Source organism: Lissotriton vulgaris, chromosome 9, assembly GCF_964263255.1.
Source record: "Lissotriton vulgaris chromosome 9, aLisVul1.2, whole genome shotgun sequence".
Classification (NCBI taxonomy): Eukaryota; Metazoa; Chordata; class Amphibia; order Caudata; family Salamandridae; genus Lissotriton; species Lissotriton vulgaris.
In genome coordinates, this window is record NC_141697.1 from 1,144,011,803 (window position 1) to 1,144,029,894 (window position 18,092).

The 18,092-nt window shown below is 45.8% G+C and overlaps 1 protein-coding gene across 4 annotated transcripts in view; it reads left to right on the forward strand.

Annotated features, from left to right (window-relative positions):
- LOC147692932 (inter-alpha-trypsin inhibitor heavy chain H4-like) overlaps positions 1 to 18,092 on the forward strand; it is a 563,260-nt gene that overhangs the window by 218,308 nt on the left and 326,860 nt on the right. For all 4 annotated transcript variants that reach the window (XM_086939190.1, XM_086939191.1, XM_086939192.1 and 1 more), the window contains exon 14: positions 14,414 to 14,452. In XM_086939190.1, the coding sequence (XP_086795316.1) occupies positions 14,414 to 14,452 (39 nt within the window). The remainder of the gene's footprint in view (positions 1 to 14,413; positions 14,453 to 18,092) is intronic.

Below are 18,092 nucleotides of genomic sequence, written 5' to 3' on the forward strand. Positions count from 1 at the left end.
CGTGAGTCCCTTGCTCATTGCACCATCAGGATTCAAGCAAGCCAGGCCGACGACTGAAATGCCAGAAACCAGTCCCCGGAAGCTTGTTTCCTTCCCAGTATATGAATTGGCTTGGTAGTTTGGTTTTCCCTGTTCCCATCATGCACTGGGACAGGAACAGACTAATTTGCATGTAGCCAGATTCTCAGCTGGGATGGTGCAGTGAGCTAAAAAACGGTGATGGATTAAGCCCTGATCTCTTGACTGGGTAGGAGTATTCTGCATCATTCAGAAACTCTGTCCATCACCACCCCCTTTTCCAAATGCAAATTGTACAAGCTCATTACTGTCTGAAGAGGGGCGTGACAGTGGCATCCTTTTCAAAAGTGTGGTTGCTGCTCACGTCACTCAGTGTAATTTGGCCTGTTGGCCCACACTTCCATATTATGCTTAACCCAATACAAAAAGCAATCTGTGGGTCTGGAGGAAAATAACAATAAAACATGACATTGACCACCCATGACTTCGGTTAATTACAATCCACAATCCTTGCTGGCCAAATGTATCCAGGTTTTTCATGCTGGAATGAAGCACACACATTATGACTGGGATATTTTTATGAAGAAAGGACACTGGTGGACAGAGATATGTGTATCGGCCAGTTACACCTCCTACAACTTGATGAATATAGACTAACCCAATTGCTACATTGGATAGGGGACAACAAGGTACAATTAAAAGCCAATAAACAAGACACTGATTAAAAACGTATTTCATAATATAATTCAAGAAAGGATTTGCTTACTTTAGATTACAATACACCAATCTCACACAGAACAACCCCTGTCCTATATGACAGCCTGCAGCAGGGACTTGGCTCAAGAGATACCTGATGGCACTTGAGTAACAGCATTAACTAGGGTGGCAGAGATTTCTATATAAGTGCAACACAGAGAAACGCATATAAACTCTTCTCTAGATGATATCTCAACCCTGCTCATATGAGAGTGATAAGTTGGAGACTCTGACCTCTGATGAAGAGATTGTGGGGAGAGAGTGGATATGGTACACATGTTTGACCTGTCCAAAGGTTTGATCCAGATAATGGGAGTGAACCTCCCTGCAGATTCCCTTATCCTCCTGTTGGGGACCCCGGATGAGAACTTCATATATCCACTTACAACCCTAAATAGCAAACTCATAACTTACCTGTTGCTAGCTGCTTGACTAATGCTGGTGCATTTCTGGAATCAGGCCTTTCACCCCCACCTCAAGTTTGGTGGGCGAAAGTGTGGCCAATCTAAACATATGAGAAACTGTAAGCACTATTACATGATACAACATATACGTTTAAAAAAATTTGGTCTCCCATTCAACTTTCATGAAAATGAGTACCAAAGGGACCTATTGGGCAGGCCACCTATACTCAAACACTCTCGGATGGATGGAATGTCCTAAATGTCTGACCCTGCCCTACTAGACTTTGGTGCCCGAACTACTTCCTGAGACAGAACCAGGACCGTACATAATGGTACTAAATAATGACTCCATACAACTTAAGCTCAATATTTTTTTGAGTTTTTCTCCTCACGATGCACCATGCTGTAGTAATTGGGCTTTATTATGAGTTTTGCGGTGCAGCCCAGCTCCCGCACCGCAAAACAGATGCACAAACCAAGCACCAGATCAGGAGCATGAAAAAGGCACTGAATTGGAAACGTCAAAGGCAGTACCTTTTCACTATTGCCGGGCTTACCTCACCTATAGGATAACTTATAAGTTACCTTATTACATGTATTAAGCCACAGCTTCCAAATGGAGATAGGTAAGCAGTTCATGTTTCTTTTCTTTGGAATTGTAATATAAAATCCTCTTTTATGGTGAAGACAGATTTTAAATTACAATCTAATACATGTCACTTTTAGAAAGTTTAACAAAGAAAGAAGGGGTTGAGCTTGTATTGGGCAGCAAGGCTAAGCCCTACACTTGTGTACAAAAAAAAGTGCCAGTGCTGACGATTAACACTTGTAGGAAGCTGACTCTGTATATACTATATCAAAGTGAGGTATAGTGTGCATAGAGTCCAGTTGAACCCAAAAGGTAGGCAGAGGTAAAGTTAGATAGCACCTCACTCTCTATTTGTGGTAGTGTGGTCGAGTAGTAAGGCAGTATCAGAGGACAGTGTTAAGAATTTGTTGTAGACACTCAGTCGGCAAATGAATTCACATACTCAAAGACTGAACCTCAGACCAATTATTGTTATATAAAAATATTCTTTTAGTTATTTTATTTCCTAGAATGAGGCAAGCCTGGCACCCGTAAGTGTTAAGTACTTTGCAGTAAATATACAGTTGAAATACAGTATGGATTGTAATGGTATATGCACTTTGCTTAGACTTACAGTATTGGTGCAGAGAACTGCAATGGTTTGTAAATACAGTACATAGACTTAAATGGGCTTTTCAGTAAAATACCAGGTAAGTTACTTTTTAGATTTCGTTTCCTATTCAGTGTAGTTTACCTGGATACTACACTCGGACATTTCCTGTAAACAGGTAAGTAAACCCATTTTTGTTAAATAGTACAATTTAATTTCTTTAGGTTTTCAAACTCCACACTTGGAAACTTTTCCCCAGAAAACTGGTAATGTTAGCCTATGGTGGAACATAGTGTTATTGGTTTTAAGGTAAGTATTCAGTAGTGGGAATTGAGGGTCTGGTAGTAGACTTAGGGGTCCTCCAGGGTCAGGGATGCACTCTCGTTACGCTCTCAGCGGTACTAGGGCCGCTGGGTGCAGAGTGCTGAGGCCCAATGTTTTCCAACGGGGGATAGAGGGCCTCTGGTTTGCGGCGGCTGATGAGCAGACCACTTGGTTGTGAGAGCAAATCTCCTGAACTTTAGCTCCGGGCAAATGGGAAAACAAAGTAGCGCCGAAGTTGCACCCTCAGCAGCACCAGGGCGGCCGGGCGGAGGGTGCTGTTTCGACATCGGGCACTGCAAGCTTGGGGACGAAGGTCTTCTGGGTGCAACCACCCCTGCGAGAGGTAAGTTGGGAAGTTGAGGGTTGGTTAGGTACCATTGGTTTGGCCACCCAAGGCAGTGGGGCATCGAGTGAAGGGGTGTCTTTTGGTGTCAGCTCTTCTTACCAGCTCCTGGTCGCAGTTGGGGGCACCTTCCGGATTTAGGTTGCAAGCATCGGCTAGATTACGGAGGCAGGTCAGGGGTCACCGGATTTCGGGTTAGGATCACGGGGAGACCTCCTTGTGGTGTTTGACCACTCAAGCTCGGGCCGTGGATGGCGGGTGCAGAGTGGTGCAGATATGCAGTGTCCGGCCGGAGCCAGAGGTTGCAGATGAACAAATCCAGTGTTAACGGGAGACACAGTCTTTGTGGTTGAAGGCAGGCAGGTCCTCCAGGGTTTTTCAGGTTGCTGGATGCAGGACACACCGGGATTTTTCAGGAGCAGGTTTGGGGTGGAGACAGGCCAGTAGGGCTGGGGCCAAGTCAGTGGGCGTATTCCTCTTGTTAGCTTTGGCACGGCTGTTCGTTCCTACTTCTTCTTTTCTTGTAGTTTCTTCTGGTCTGAGGAACCAAGGTTCAGGGGTGCCCATAAACACTAGATTTAGGGGTGTTACATGTAGGCAAAAGGTTGGGACCAATAGGTCCCTTCCCTGGGGTGGGTACACCCCCTATTAGGCCTCCCTCCAGTGGAAGGAGGAGGCATAAGCCTTCCCCTGGTTGGCTGCGTCCCCCCATCAGCAAGATGGTGGGGACTGAGAGTTGTGCTTCACCTGGCCTCCCCCACCTGAGGGGTGGAATTGGCGGAGGTGGGCACACCTCCTTTCCTCACTTGTATTTCCCACCAGTTCTCTCACCCAAAGTGGGGGTCAGAACCAGTGGGGACCAGTTGCTGAAAATATCAAGTGGCATTGGGAAGCTCACAAAGGTGGAAAGCCTTTAAAGCTTCCCATTTGTGGACCCTGCCCATCCTGTGGGAGGAGGCTTGGCACCTCGTCCCAGGATGTGCATTGCTTCAGACCCCGAGAGCCTCAGGCTCTCGACCCAGGGGTCCAGAAACATTTCTGGTGCTGGCAGCTGAAAACAGCCACTCAGCCTGGACACTAGTGGTAGGTCGTTTTGCAGGGGGCATCTCTAAGATGCCATCTGTATGCATTTTTCATTAAATTCCGCACTGGCACCAGTGTGAGTTTAATGTGCTGAGAAGTTTGATACCAAACATCTCAGTTTTCAGTGTAGCCATTATGATGCTGTGGAGTTCGTAATGAAAAGCACCTAGCACCATGTACTCTTAATGGCAGCACTGCACTGCCAAAATCTCAATGAGACCCTAAGACAGTCCCCCCTATGTGTACAATGAAGTGTCACTACAGACAAAACAGTTATCTGCCAATTAATTTCCCTATTAGTGTACACTAACATTATATGGCCTATCTCAGGCCAATAACTAATCATGCAGAGTTCCCATTGAGCCAGACTACCTGTCCCATTTACCAGGCTGCACACAACAGTAGTGTTCCACACACAGCCCTCACACCTGTGTACATGCGTGCACCCACATTTTCATGTTTAAACAGCCACATGCCCCTTATCCTTGCTGCATCACAGAGACCTTATCATAAAAGGAGGACACTGGCAGTAAACACTTGCAGTCCATTTTCCATGTGACTATCATGGGCGAGACACCTGTAGTGAGGCTCACCTCGAGCGAAAAGTCCAAAACTGGGTGATCAAGAAAAGCTGGGAGAACTGAATGGGTGGAACCCAATTGCAACAGGGCTGCACACCCCCTGTAGTTAGGGTATAACCATGGCCAGGAAGGCATGGTACCTCTGCACTTCAAAAACAAGCCTCTAGAAGCTACTCCCCATTTCAAAGGCACTACTGTGTGTAAATACTGGACCTCCCACACCAACTCTTCAGTACACTTCTGGACCTGTGGATAGTCAGCTGGGAAGGAAGGACTGATGTGTTGCTGAAAGCACAGCCACTCTGCTCTACTGCTGCTCTGAAGGACTGCTGCCATGCTGCCAGTTGTCCTCTTGCCTGGGTGATATGGACCTGACCTTCAACTCTAAGGGCAGGATCAAAGAGTGACCTCAAGGGCTAGTTGGCTAACTTCTTGATTAGAAGCCTCAGGGACACAGCAGCATTCCACCAACCGTTAACCCAACAACCCAGCACTTCAGTACACTTCTGGACCTCTGGATACCCTGCCAGGAAGCAGGACAGCTGTGCTGCTGAAGGACTGCCACTCTGCTGGACTGTTGCTTTGTTGTACTCCTACTTTGCTGAGCTGGCCTGCTGCCCTCCTGCCAGGGTAAGAAGGATTGGACCTGCCTCACATGTTCCCGGAACCCAGAGAGACTCCAACAACAATCTAGCTGGTCTCCTGATCTGAAGTCACAGAGACATAAAATACTTCCTACCCACCTGCTTCTGCATCTGTGAGTTCAGCCCTCCCACTTTGTGTCACCCCTGTACCCTTGGAAGTAGGCCTGAAGTTGTTTTATGAAATGAAAATAAAGAATGGCTTTTCAGCAGTGATGGCTGCTTCTTAATGAGGGTGGCAGGGGGGAATGTAAAATGAATTTTAAAGATCACTTATCTGCAGGCCGGCCGTCGCCTCTCGGTCTTCTTCAGTCTGCTCCAGAAGCAGGTAGCACACAGGCTCCCAGAATCCTCTAGCCAATATCGATGCTGCTGTCACCAGCAGGACAGCAGCATCATGATTGGTCTGAGCTCTGTCGTTTAGCGCTCAGACAGGGACTGGGAGCCTGTGCATGTTCATCACCCAGGCTGCGCAATGCTGCCAGGTGGTGTCATATTTCATATAGGTACCCCAATAAAGGCTCAGGTAACGTAGTAAACTTCCACCTATACTCGCCCCTATATTACCCACATAATGGTTCTTGAGGACTGACCTTTTACCTAGATACAACAAAGGCGCACAGAATGTGGGATTTTCCATGGTAAAAGCCTCATTCATAATGCATGAGGATTCTTGGAAACTCAGCAGGACTACCATCTCCTGTATAATAACTATGTAAAAGTTCAGTCCTGACATCATCCTAAGTCCGACAAGTGGCACAGCAAGGTAGAACCCCCTGAAAGACCTTTGGGTGTATTAACATCACATCTTTCTGTTACAACCAGAGGAGGTCAGGAATTCCCTGCCGACACACTGACGCGAGATGCTGAGGCTCCTGCATACAGATACTTCAGCTCGCAGTGGTCTAACATCCCCTGCAGGGTGTCCATTTCCAGACCAAAATGGGGTCCCACAGTCTCTCACTTCAGGTAATGGGGTTGACCTTATCCAAGAGGGATTCGTACATGCTAGGTACACTTAGGTACATCTAGTTAGGGTAGCATCGTAAGAGTACGCATTTTATTGTCATGTATTTTATATACTTGCCTGTATTCAAGGGTATAGCAAAATGGAAGGAATCTACCATCCTTTTACTTTCCTACTGCTTCTAATCATGTGTATCTGTTACTGTCTAATGGTTGTTTCAGGACACCTATTTTACACTAGAATAACAACTGTTTAGGAAATGCTTATTGAAAAACGTTCCTATTGTTTATTCTGAGTATCTCTCTGAGACAAAGTGAGCACGAGAGACTGAGCGAAAAGTAGTACATTGTTTCCATGGTCCTGAGGGATCAGAGTTGTCATGTTTGATAGTTGGCAAGAACTATTCTCTCCTTGGTAAGAGGAGTTTCTAGTGGCACTGTGAGCTAGCTGTTACACCGGCCAACATACCCGGTGGGGTGTCTAGAATCAGTCTGAGACCAATCCTACAGTTTATGTTGTCTAAACGTGTGGATCTTATATAGGTTTTATAGGAACTACACAATAGTGGAGAACATGCTAAGTGTGCATGACTGTTTGGCTGGCCCAAGACAGACGGCCATACCGTCATGCGCACTTAAGAGAGTGCCTACTTCTCCTCCCCCTGCTCTTAATTTTGCAGGTTTCCTGGCGCTGGTGAATACTCTTAACTCAGGGGAACAGATAGCGAGGAGCAGGAAGAAGGGGTTGTTTCTAAGGGAATAACCACGTCTTGATGCGTTTCCTGAAAGGGAGGAGCTGTGAGATTTGACGGATATCAGGAGGCAGACTGTTCCACAGTTTAGCCGCTGCGACTCTGAAAGATCTGCCCCCCGTCCTGACTTTGTTATATTTAGGAACAATCACCAGACGGGCTGAGGCTGAGCGTAGAGCTCTGGAAGGGGTATACCATGTGAACATGGCCTGCAGAGTTTTAGGTCCAGCTCCATGGAAAGCTTTAAAAACAAGGCAGAGGGACTTGAAGGCCACACGTTGTTTAAGCGGAAGCCAGTGTAGTTCAGCTAGGGCCGCTGAGGCTGAAGATCTCCTAGTCCAACCCAGAACTAATTTGGCTGCGGCCGACTGAACTCTTTGAAGTCGGTCAAGCAGGGCAACTGGGGACTCAAGTAACAGCGCGTTGCAATAGTCCAGGCGACTGAGGATGGTGCACCTGACTATCTGCTACCGAGCTTGTGCGGGTAGCAATGGCATAATTTTGCGCAGGGAGCGCAGGAGAGCTGTGCACATTCCCACCGTTTTAGCAACTTGGGTTTCAGTGTTCATTTTATCATTCAGTGTGGCCCCAAGGTTGCGAACCGATGTAACTGGCCGAGGTTTATCTGCTGTTTCCGGGGGCCAAAAGTCGCAGGGGAATTGCCGAGGAATGCAGCTTCCTGCACAATACAGAACCTCCGTTTTGGAGGAATTAAATTGCAGCGAGTTATTGTGTAACCACCCAGCAGTCTCCCTTAAGCAGTCGTGAAAGGCTGCAAGGGGGGTAGAGTCTTCTCCCTCCCAAGAGAGGATGAGCTGGGTGTCGTCCGCATAGTTGATTGTTTTTAACCTGTGTGCCTTTATCAACGTGATCAGAGGTCTAAGGTACACGTTAAAAAGAATGGGGCTGATGGAGGAGCCCTGGGGCACCCCGTGGGGGACAGAAGAGAAGATAGATTGATACGGGGGGAGAGACACCGCCTGTCTCCTGTCCCGTAGGAAGGAGTGGAACCAAAGTAGGGCAGTGCCGTCTACCCCAGCCGTCCGGAGTCGCTCCAACAGTGCCCCATGGTTGACCGTATCGAAAGCGGCAGACAGGTCCAACAGGATCAAGGCTACTGCCTGGCCCCTGTCTGCCCGCATACGAAGGTCCTCCAGAGCTGTCAGGACAGCTATTTCAGTCCTGTGAGCAGGACGAAAGCCAAACTGAAAATCGTCCAGAATCTGATTTTTCTCCAGATGAATGGAGAGACAGGTGCTAACCCAGCGCTCTACAATTTTTGCTGGGAAAGGCATGAGGGATATAGGCCGGTAATTGGACAAACAGTCAGGGTTCAAGGAAGGTTTTTTTAACAGTGGGGTGATGAGGGCCTCCTTCCAGGAGGATGGCACAAGCCCGCAGTGTAAGGATTGATTGCAGATCCTGCAGAGAGTGACAAAGAGGTCAGAACCAAAACTCTTCCAGACTTTTGGAGGCACCGGGTCAAGAGGGGATCCGGAGGTGATCCCAAGTGCCAGCCTTTCAAATTCCGGTTCTGGGATGGGGGGAAACTCCCGCTGCTTTTCCATGAGAGGAAAATCAGAGTGCACCGAAACAGGATCACTAGTACAGGCTCTAGGTGTAATGAGACCACCTAGGGGAGGGGAGGAGTTCAGATTAAGAATAATGGTGTCGATTTTGTTTTTAAAAAATAGCGCAAGGTTATCGCAGAGGGTTTGTGTAGGAAGGGTAGATGTTATGGCACAATCAGGGTGGGAAAGGTTTTTGAGAATCTGAAAAATGCTTTTAGAACTGTTGGGGGCATTGCTGATCGTAGTGCAGAAATAGTTGGCTTTGCTCTGATTAATGGCAGTTTTATATGCTTGGAGATGGTTTTTCCTAATTACTTTATTCGAATCGGAGTAGCCTTGTCTCCATTTCCTCTCTGATTGTCTGCAGGCTAGTTTAAGGGATTTCAGAGAGTCGTTAAACCAGGGGGCAGGAGCTCTGCTTTTTGCTTTGCCTTTCTTCTGGGGGGCAAGAGAGTCTACGGTGGAGGTAATTGCTAGACAGAAGGCTTTGAAGTTGTTCTCAACCGAGTTGGTGGGGGAGAAACTGTTTTCAACATTGAATACAGTGCCCGCCGCTCTTAGTTTGTCAAGGGCTTTCCAATCTCTATACAGAAAATCTGAAGTAGTGCTACGTGGGGGCCTTTTAGCTTTATCACATAAGATGTGAAATTTAATAAGTGCGTGGTCGGTCCAACACATGGGCAGGATGTCACCCAGGTGTACCAACTGGGGAGAGGCAAAAATTAAATCCAGTTGGTGCCCGGCAGTGTGGGTGGGTTTGTTAACCAATTGTGAGAGGCCGACTCCGTCGCAGGAAAGCACTAAGTTGTGCAGTGCATTATCCAGGCTGCCGTTGGGCCAGAGATTAAAGTCTCCTAAAATGATTAGTTTGTGGTGGGAAGTGGCCAGATTAGTGAGAGTAGTGAGTAGCGATTGTTGCTGCTGGGCGTTGAAAACCCCAGGGGGGCGGTAGCAGATAATGGCTGTCACGGTGTCTCCATAGTGACAGTTAATCGAAACGCCAAGGAGTTCCGTTCCGGCAACCGGGTCTATGTCAAGGATGGCAATCGACCAGGATGCTCGGAAGATGACCCCCACTCCCCCACCACGGCCCTTTGGCCTGGGGAGATGCAGTATTTTAAACTCTTGAGGGCACGCAAGACCGAGGTCGACGTTGCAATCTGCATGCGTCCAGGTCTCAGTGAGAAATAGCACGTCCAGGTGATGGGCGTCAATGAGCAGTTGGATTTCATTGGCATGTTTTGGTAATGACCTGACATTGAGAAGGCCGCAAGTTAGAAGGCCCTGACTGGTGAACTCGTGCAGGGGGAAGGCGGTATCAAGAAATGATAACTGACCCATATGTGCGAAGTCTCGCAGACGGAGGAGGGACTCATGCGCCAAATGTGGGAGGGGGGCGGCGGCTGGCGGAGGGATCAAGGCAGGGAGAGTTGCCCCAGTTGCGGCGCGCAATCGTCGCGCCCGCTGCGCTCGTCCGCTGCGCTTCCGGCTGGTACTCATGTTTTGTAGAGTGAAGTTGGCAGTGGGAGGGGGGTGTGGCCACCCAAGGTGGGCGTGTCCCTCACGCAGGGAATGGCGGCAAGACTCGGGTCAGGGCAGAGACAGCAAGCGATCTGCTTCCCTGCGCCGACCAGGTAAAGACCAGGGAATTGTGCAAATAAGCTTTTAAAATGCAGAGTACAGATTAAAACTAAGCATGGGCGAATTTTGCGGATCTCGCGTTCGCGAATTTTGCGGATTTGCGGATTCGCAATCCGCAAAATCCGCGAATTCCCGCGAATTTGCGGATTTTTTTTTTTTGTGTTCGCCCGTGTTTCTGCCAGTTCGCGAGGGTTTTTACAATTTCGCAATTTGCGAACTTACCTGTCGGGTCGCAAGTTTTGCGAACTTGTTGTTTCTACGTGTCCAGCCTGTTTGGGACACTCTTCTTCATCACTGCCACTCTCTGTCACCACTGCCACTCTCTGACTACTCATGCCACCCTCTGGCCCACCCATGCCACCCTCTGTTTCATCACCACACCCTCTGGTTGTCCAGTGTACATTATTTTCGGCAAAGCAAAGCACACCTTCCCTGCCTCAAGTGACCTGAATTAATTTGGGGCTGATTAATGTGTCACAGAATATTTTTTTAGCTGGCACCTGCTTCCTTAGTGCGCCCTGATTAGTGATCTTTTGCACTTGCTAAGTGCTTTCATTGTTGCAAAATTAGTTACAACACCTGCCCTGCCCCAACTGACAATAATGAATTAGGGGCTGATTAATGGATTTTAACTTCCGGCTGGTACTCATGTTTTGTAGAGTGAAGTTGGCAGTGGGAGGGGGGGTGTGGCCACCCGAGGTGGGCGTGTCCCTCACGCAGGGAATGGCGGCAAGACTCGGGTCAGGGCAGAGACAGCAAGCGATCTGCTTCCCTGCGCCGACCAGGTAAAGACCAGGGAATTGTGCAAATAAGCTTTTAAAATGCAGAGTACAGATTAAAACTAAGCATGGGCGAATTTTGCGGATCTCGCGTTCGCGAATTTTGCGGATTTGCGGATTCGCAATCCGCAAAATCCGCGAATTCCCGCGAATTTGCGGATTTTTTTTTTTTGTGTTCGCCCGTGTTTCTGCCAGTTCGCGAGGGTTTTTACAATTTCGCAATTTGCGAACTTACCTGTCGGGTCGCAAGTTTTGCGAACTTGTTGTTTCTACGTGTCCAGCCTGTTTGGGACACTCTTCTTCATCACTGCCACTCTCTGTCACCACTGCCACTCTCTGACTACTCATGCCACCCTCTGGCCCACCCATGCCACCCTCTGTTTCATCACCACACCCTCTGGTTGTCCAGTGTACATTATTTTCGGCAAAGCAAAGCACACCTTCCCTGCCTCAAGTGACCTGAATTAATTTGGGGCTGATTAATGTGTCACAGAATATTTTTTTAGCTGACACCTGCTTCCTTAGTGCGCCCTGATTAGTGATCTTTTGCACTTGCTAAGTGCTTTCATTGTTGCAAAATTAGTTACAACACCTGCCCTGCCCCAACTGACAATAATGAATTAGGGGCTGATTAATGGATTTTAACTTCCAGCCTGGCTCCTGCTTGTCTCCCTTAGCTGTAATTCAGGACCTTTGTGGCATATGTGTAATTATTCTGAGGTTCAGAGCAGGGTCACATAATAGTTTCAACTGGCAACTGAACTCTGGAGGGGCCCCTCAGGAAGCACTACAGGAAATGGCTACTAATGATGAGCCTGAACTTTTGAACCTGGTAAGTAGTTACTTTCAGTTTTGCTAAGATCGTATTTCTGCAATTTTGCACTTATTCGCGGGGCGCGAACTCACGCGAACAGTGCGAGCAGTGCGAGCAAAATCCGCTGCTCGCGGATTTGCGGATTTTGCGGGAGATTCGCGAATCTCGCGGATTGCGAATTTCCCGAAAATCCGCAAAATCCGCGAGCGGAACGGATTTTCCGCCCATGCTTAATTAAAACACAGTATCAATCACAGTTTGTTTAAAAATAAAGGAGCTCCCGGCTAGTTCGCCTCAGGAGTGTTCACGAGTGAGTGGGAGCGGCGCTTGCAGTCAGCGCGTAGTTATAGCGTCCTGGGAGGGGGGGCGTGGCCACCCGAGGTGGGCGTGTCCCTCACGCAGGGAATGGCGGCAAGACTCGGGTCAGGGCAGAGACAGCAAGCGATCTGCTTCCCTGCGCCGACCAGGTAAAGACCAGGGAATTGTGCAAATAAGCTTCTAAAATGCAGAGTACAGATTAAAACACAGTATCAATCACAGTTTGTTTAAAAATAAAGGAGCTCCCGGCTAGTTCGCCTCAGGAGTGTTCACGAGTGAGTGAGTCTTGTGACAGCCTAGCTCTGCCCGCACCTAAAATGAAAATCAGCTGATCCAGGACAGAAAAAAAAGATGTTAATAGCATTGCATTACTATCATTTTATTTTTCCTTTTTGAACTGTTCACTGAGCAGTGGGGCGACTCTCCTCCTCCTTAGCAAAGGAGCCGCCACTGCTTTTCAGGCTGATGATCTGTTTTTTCTAAAAGAAACAACAGTGATTAGTAGAAAAAAGAAATTTAAGGCAATATGGTTATTTTTTCTTCCGCAATAAAGATCATAACAGAAAAAATAAGATCTTCATGTCTTTTTCTACTACAGTCTGAGCCTGAATGCTTTTCCACTCTGCCTTATATTAAACTGATTCTAATATATTTTTACAACAAACTCCTCACTTCTGTCCGATGTGTTTAATTTCACATTAGAATCCACTTTTATTATTCATGCCTGCAACCATACTACCTCTTTCATATGAAAGAGCAGGACCCCAGGGATTTTAAGTGGTGTGCAGGAAACACAATGTATTTTAAGTAATAAAATACCCATTACCATTTGTTAAATGGATATTGCATGTCACCTTGGATTTCCGTGACCTTATAAAGGAACTTGCAATATTACTTTAATGTACAGCAAGGGGTACATAATCCCATATAGTACTTGATACTTCTCCCAAAGGTTCTGGCCCAGGTTTACACATTTTTGGCACAACGCCGCACAGCAACAGAACTTGCTGTGGTGCGTCAAATAGAGAGAGCATGAGTGCACTATATTTACTGAGATATGGTGCATTCCTGCTCTCTCTCTGTCCTGACATGCTGAGTACTGGCTTGTGCCAATGCAGGCACCCTTGAACCATGGTTCAAGGATACCTGCATTACAGGCAAGATTGTTTTGGTGCAGGATGAGACACATTGCTGTACAAAAACAATCCCCAGAAGCCTTTTCCTCTTCCTTGTGTGCTACAGGATGCAGCACATGTATAAATAGGAAATGACGAGGAGAAATGAACACATTTCTCGTTGTTATGCAAAGGTTGGGATTGGGTACCATTTTGACACATTTCCAGCTTTACTATTCTTAGCATATCAGAGAATGTGTCAAAATCCTTGGGTGAATACGTGGGAACACCCACACTCCACCCATTGATACGCCTTCCCAATGCAGAGTAACAACTTGTACTGCCTTGCATTACTCTAGATTTACTAAGCCACGCAGTCCACACAAGAAGGGGGTTTATCTCCGCTTTTTTGGCTTTAAAAGCCAAGAAAGCGGAGATAAAATTATCTCCCTATTACCTAGCTGTCGCTAACACCAGTTAGCGACAGCTAGTAGGAGATAGCGACCATCTTGGGCCCCACTTTGCATGTCAGTAATATTTATCACTAATGACATGCAAAGTGGGCGTGCCAAGATGTTAGAGACTGAAAACAGTCGCTAACATCGCTATCTCCTATTACCAACTTTTGGAGATATTCACGCTAAGCGCGAATATCTCCAAAAGCTAACCCCTGCCCTGAGCAGTTCTTAGCCATGTTATCCAATGGGAGGTGGATAACATGGCTAAGAGCATTCGCTCGGTAATGCATGAATATCGCGGACTTTTCAGCGATATTCATGCATTGCGGCGATTTTTATCGCATTTGCAATAAACCTTGGTAATACGAAGGTTTATTTGCGGTAAAAATCGCCGCAGCTCAGCGGTAAATTTTTGTCTCTAACCAAGCAATAGCGATAATCATCGCTATTGCTTGGTAATATGCCCCAAGGTGGCTTATGAGTTAAGAACCTTTCTGTTGATAACTGAAACACTGTTAAAAGTACATGGAAAAGTGAACTGTAATTGTTTGATGTATAAGTGGAACCTCAATGTAACTGGATATATAGCAATACAATAAAGGTTCGAACTAGGTAAGGACTTTATATTTTTAAGGCATGCTGTAATGATGTAATCTTCTTTCTTTTTCAAGGTATCAACCCAAACTATCCGGATAGGATCATGCATGCAAGTAAGTTGCCTATAAGGTTTGCTTTGACCTGACTCCTAAAAAGCTGCGGAATTTCAGAAAAGCATCCATACGATGTTCATTAATGTCTTCTATTATGAGCAGAGTTGCTGATAGCATACCCCAACCCAAGTGAGCACACCTTGATTATTGCATATGAATGTGCCATTTACAAAAGGGTGCTTTCGTTGCCTATTGTGGGAGACCTCTACCACTTTAGTAAAATGACTGTAAAGCAGCAAAATAAAAATAAATAACATGAATAAAGTGGAAAGACATAAAAGAAAGTTTAAATGGGTCTAAATAATGAAAACATAATGGAATTCAAGAAGACTACTGAAATCAGGTGCCGCCTATGGCTTGCAAGGTGCAATCCTCGAAGCCGGAACCAGCCTTTCACATTTCAGAGGTCTATGAGTTATATAACATGAAACCTGGAAATAGTACCACCTAATAAATGATACCTAGAAAACTTGATAGCATCATTTTCAATCGTTCGTGACTGAAGAAGGTAATTTAAATATTTTTTGAGGATTTCATTGAATCATTTGCCTGCTCTAGAATGAATTATGTTAATGGAGATTTTATATCCTATATCAAAGTATGGAATAGTTAAACTCCTTTTAAGTTTGTCAGAGGCAGCTATACCTGTTTTGCAAGAGCTAACCATTTTAACAACCAATGGCTGCAGTTCAGTCCCTCTCTGTCCAGGGGCGGCCTTAGGCATGTGCAAGCTGTGCACCTGCACAGGGCTGCCAAACTCCAGGAGCCACCACACCAATATATATCCTTAATATAATAATCCCCTGAGGATGGATACATATTTGCGTGGCGGCCCCTGGCAGGGATTTGGAGGCCTCCGGCTCTGTTCCACTTCCAAACACCCTGAAAAGTCAGCGATATTCATGCATTACCGAGCTAATGCTCTTAGCCATGTTATCCACCTCCCATTGGATAACATGCTCAGGGCAGGTGTTAGCTTTTGGAGATATTCGCGCTTAGCGCGAATATATACAAAAGTTGGTAATAAGAGGTATCGATGTTAGCGACTGTTTCCAGTCGCTAACATCTTGGCACGCCCACTTTGCATGTCATTAGTGATAAATATTACTGACATGCAAAGCGGGGCCCTAGATGGTCGCTATCTCCTACTAGCTGTCGCTAACTGGTGTTAGCGACAGCTAGGTAATGGGGAGATAATTTTATCTCCGCTTTCTTGGCTTTTAAAGCCAAAAAAGCGGAGATAAACTCCCATGATAATATGCCCCTGTATATAAACTCAAAATGGAGAACATTTTCGTTATTCCTGCTGTAAAATTATAGGTGCAGTGGCTTGTTTTGAAATGGCGATCTGAACCACACTGAATTTGACAACTTACACTATGCTAAACTGCAGATGTAAAATGATTAGCATTACACAGCAGCAGGACTCACCTAACTCACAGCATGCTTCATACAAAAGGGCATATTACAAATAGTGGAAAAAAGTGAAAACAGGGTTGGGGTGGTGAACAAAGGACGATCGGAAATTTAGATCCGTATAAGGGAATATTATTCTCCTCCTTACTACACAACACATGCCTACATTCTGATAAAAGAAGCGAGAAAGAGCCCACAATCCGCAAATGCAGATCTTTTTTACCACCTCCTGCTCGATAACAGAATCAATCCAAAACACAAAAAAGAATAAATTAGAAACAAACCATGCTAAATTCAATAGATCTTTCCTTTATTCTTTGTTTGAAGAGTGTGTATGTGTGCAAATTATTTATTGTGTGTGACTAGCTGGAGTGGATGATTAAATGAATGAGTAAATTGGTGTATGAGTACATGGATGATGAACGGGTGACTGACAGTATAGCATGATGCACACTCATCCATATTTCCATCCATCCATTAATCCATCCTCTCAGCCACACACTCTTAAATCCAACTGTGATTAAATTTAAAAGTTTATTGGCTCGCCCCCATTTGGTCTCATACTTACCCGTTCACTCATCTCTGTGCTCTTATCCATTTACCTTTCTATGTGTTTTCTCGCACCTTCTTCTGTCTATGCCTTGCAGAATTCGAGAACTTTGCATTCCGCATGGAAAGCAGAGTTCCCGATAGCAGAACGCAGAGATCCCGATAACTTTCACCGGGAAGGAAAAGTTTTTTCTATTGGAGCGTGCAAGACTTGTTTTAATGCATGCTGGTGAGCGTGACAAGACTTGGTGACCGATAGCGAGCGTGCACAAGACTTGTTGGTTGCCAGCGTGGCCTCCAGCACTTTTTCATGATGTTGGCTAGCTCAAGCGACCTCAGCTGGCCCTCAAGCAGATTCTCTACTCGAGAAGCAGCTAAATCTACTCGAAATGGCGGTTTGTAGTTACCATTGTCCTCCAGTAGACCATTCCGATTGTTTTTTATTTCCAAAAGCCTTTTTTAAATTTTACTTTTTTTCCCAACAAGAGGGAAGTGCACCAGAAACTCCATCTTCCCGTTCCTGTCCAGAACGAACCTCCTAGTGATTTGCCCATCTCCTGGCCACTTTTCATTTGGATTTGGAGCTGAAAGGATCGCCTGGTGCATATAACCCATTGGATTTAAGGACTTTATTTTGGAGATTTCACAAGTGAGTTCAAAAACTCATGCACCAGTATTTATTTGTGCTTTTATTTTATTTTTAAAATTTAATGTGGGTGGGCTTCAGTTTCAGTAGGGGCCTAGTCATATTTTTAGATTTTTTCTTCTTTTGTAAACGAACAATGTTACACAGTTAAGTACATTTTCTCCATGTTTGTTAAATTTGCAATATTTATTCATTTTACAATGTGGCCTAGTCTGCCAATAGGCCATCCAATCAGTAGGCCCAGGCCAGTCCTAGTCATGGGTGCATGGAGCAACTCTTTCTGTGGTATTTTGTTTCTTATTTTAAATATCATTTAGGGCTGGGATGGCATTGGATTAAATAAAAAATGTGTTTTGTTTTGTATTTCACGATTTTTTGTGTGCAAAAAGTGTATATGTGGGGAAATATTTGATGTCTTGGGAGGATGTGTGGTGCATTGTTGTACATTTTTATATCTCAGTTAATTTTCAGCTTTGTTGAATAATTGCAATGTTTTTTTCAGTGTTACCAATGTCTCCTTTGTGTGGCCAGTTTGCGTGTGTTTCCCATAGGCCACCATTTGTCTTTGTTCTCTATGCCATGTGGCCAAGAGCCATGTTGTGTAGTCAGTGTCCATAGGGCTGCATGTGTTTTTTGTTTTCCATATCTCCTTGCTTACTGTTGTTGGACCATATGCCCAGCGACCATTTTGTGTAGCCATCCAGTGTGCTTTTGACATAGGCCTGTATGTGGTGTTTGTTGAGGCCTTGACACTTTGCTTGCTGTTTGACTATGTAGTTAGTGGCAATTTTGTATAGCCAGCCAGTGTGCTTTTGCCATAGACCTGCAAGTATTCTTTGTTGTGGCTTTGCTTCCTCACTTGCTGCTTAACCATGTGGTTGGTGGCCATTTTGTGTAGCTAGCCAGTGTGCTTTTGCCATAAGCCTGCATGTGTTCTTTGTTGTTGCCATGCCTCCTTGATTGCTGTTCTTGTTTGACCACGTGAAGTAGTGTGGCTCACTGGTTAGAGGCGGCAGACCCGAGAGCAGA